Source organism: Bison bison, unplaced genomic scaffold, assembly GCF_000754665.1.
Source record: "Bison bison bison isolate TAMUID 2011002044 unplaced genomic scaffold, Bison_UMD1.0 scf7180017864203, whole genome shotgun sequence".
Classification (NCBI taxonomy): Eukaryota; Metazoa; Chordata; class Mammalia; order Artiodactyla; family Bovidae; genus Bison; species Bison bison.
Window position 1 is genome coordinate 7,253,652 of NW_011494775.1, and position 354 is coordinate 7,254,005.

The following is a 354-nucleotide window of genomic DNA, read 5'->3' on the forward strand; positions in this document are numbered from 1 at the left end:
GACGCCCAGGTCCTTCTGGGGCGGGTCCCGGACTCTCCCGAGGTCACTGAGGGGGGCCCGAGGTCACCCGTGGGGCGCACCGCCCCGCCCTTCCAAAGCGCTCCCAGGACGGCCTCCGCGCGCGTCCGCTCGTTGTGCCCCTCCGCGCAGGCCAGCTGGCCCTCCGAGCGACAGTACCTGAAGTCGCTGTAAGGGTGGATGATCCAGGCCCCCGCTGACTTAACGCGCTCCTGCTCGCGCTCCACGGCCTTCTGACTGCCGAACATCCGCAACGAGAACTTGTTGACGCCCGGCTGCAGGAGCGCGCCGAACTGGCGCTGCATGAAGCTGGCCTGGCTGCCGCGCGACTCCCCC

The 354-nt window shown here is 70.6% G+C and overlaps 1 protein-coding gene across 1 annotated transcript in view; it reads right to left on the reverse strand.

The window, feature by feature from the left end:
- Window positions 1-354, reverse strand: part of HCN2 (hyperpolarization activated cyclic nucleotide-gated potassium channel 2) — a 23,494-nt gene that overhangs the window by 20,203 nt on the left and 2,937 nt on the right. The window contains exon 3 of the mRNA XM_010844653.1: window positions 178-347. Within this exon, the coding sequence (XP_010842955.1) occupies window positions 178-347 (170 nt within the window). The remainder of the gene's footprint in view (window positions 1-177; window positions 348-354) is intronic.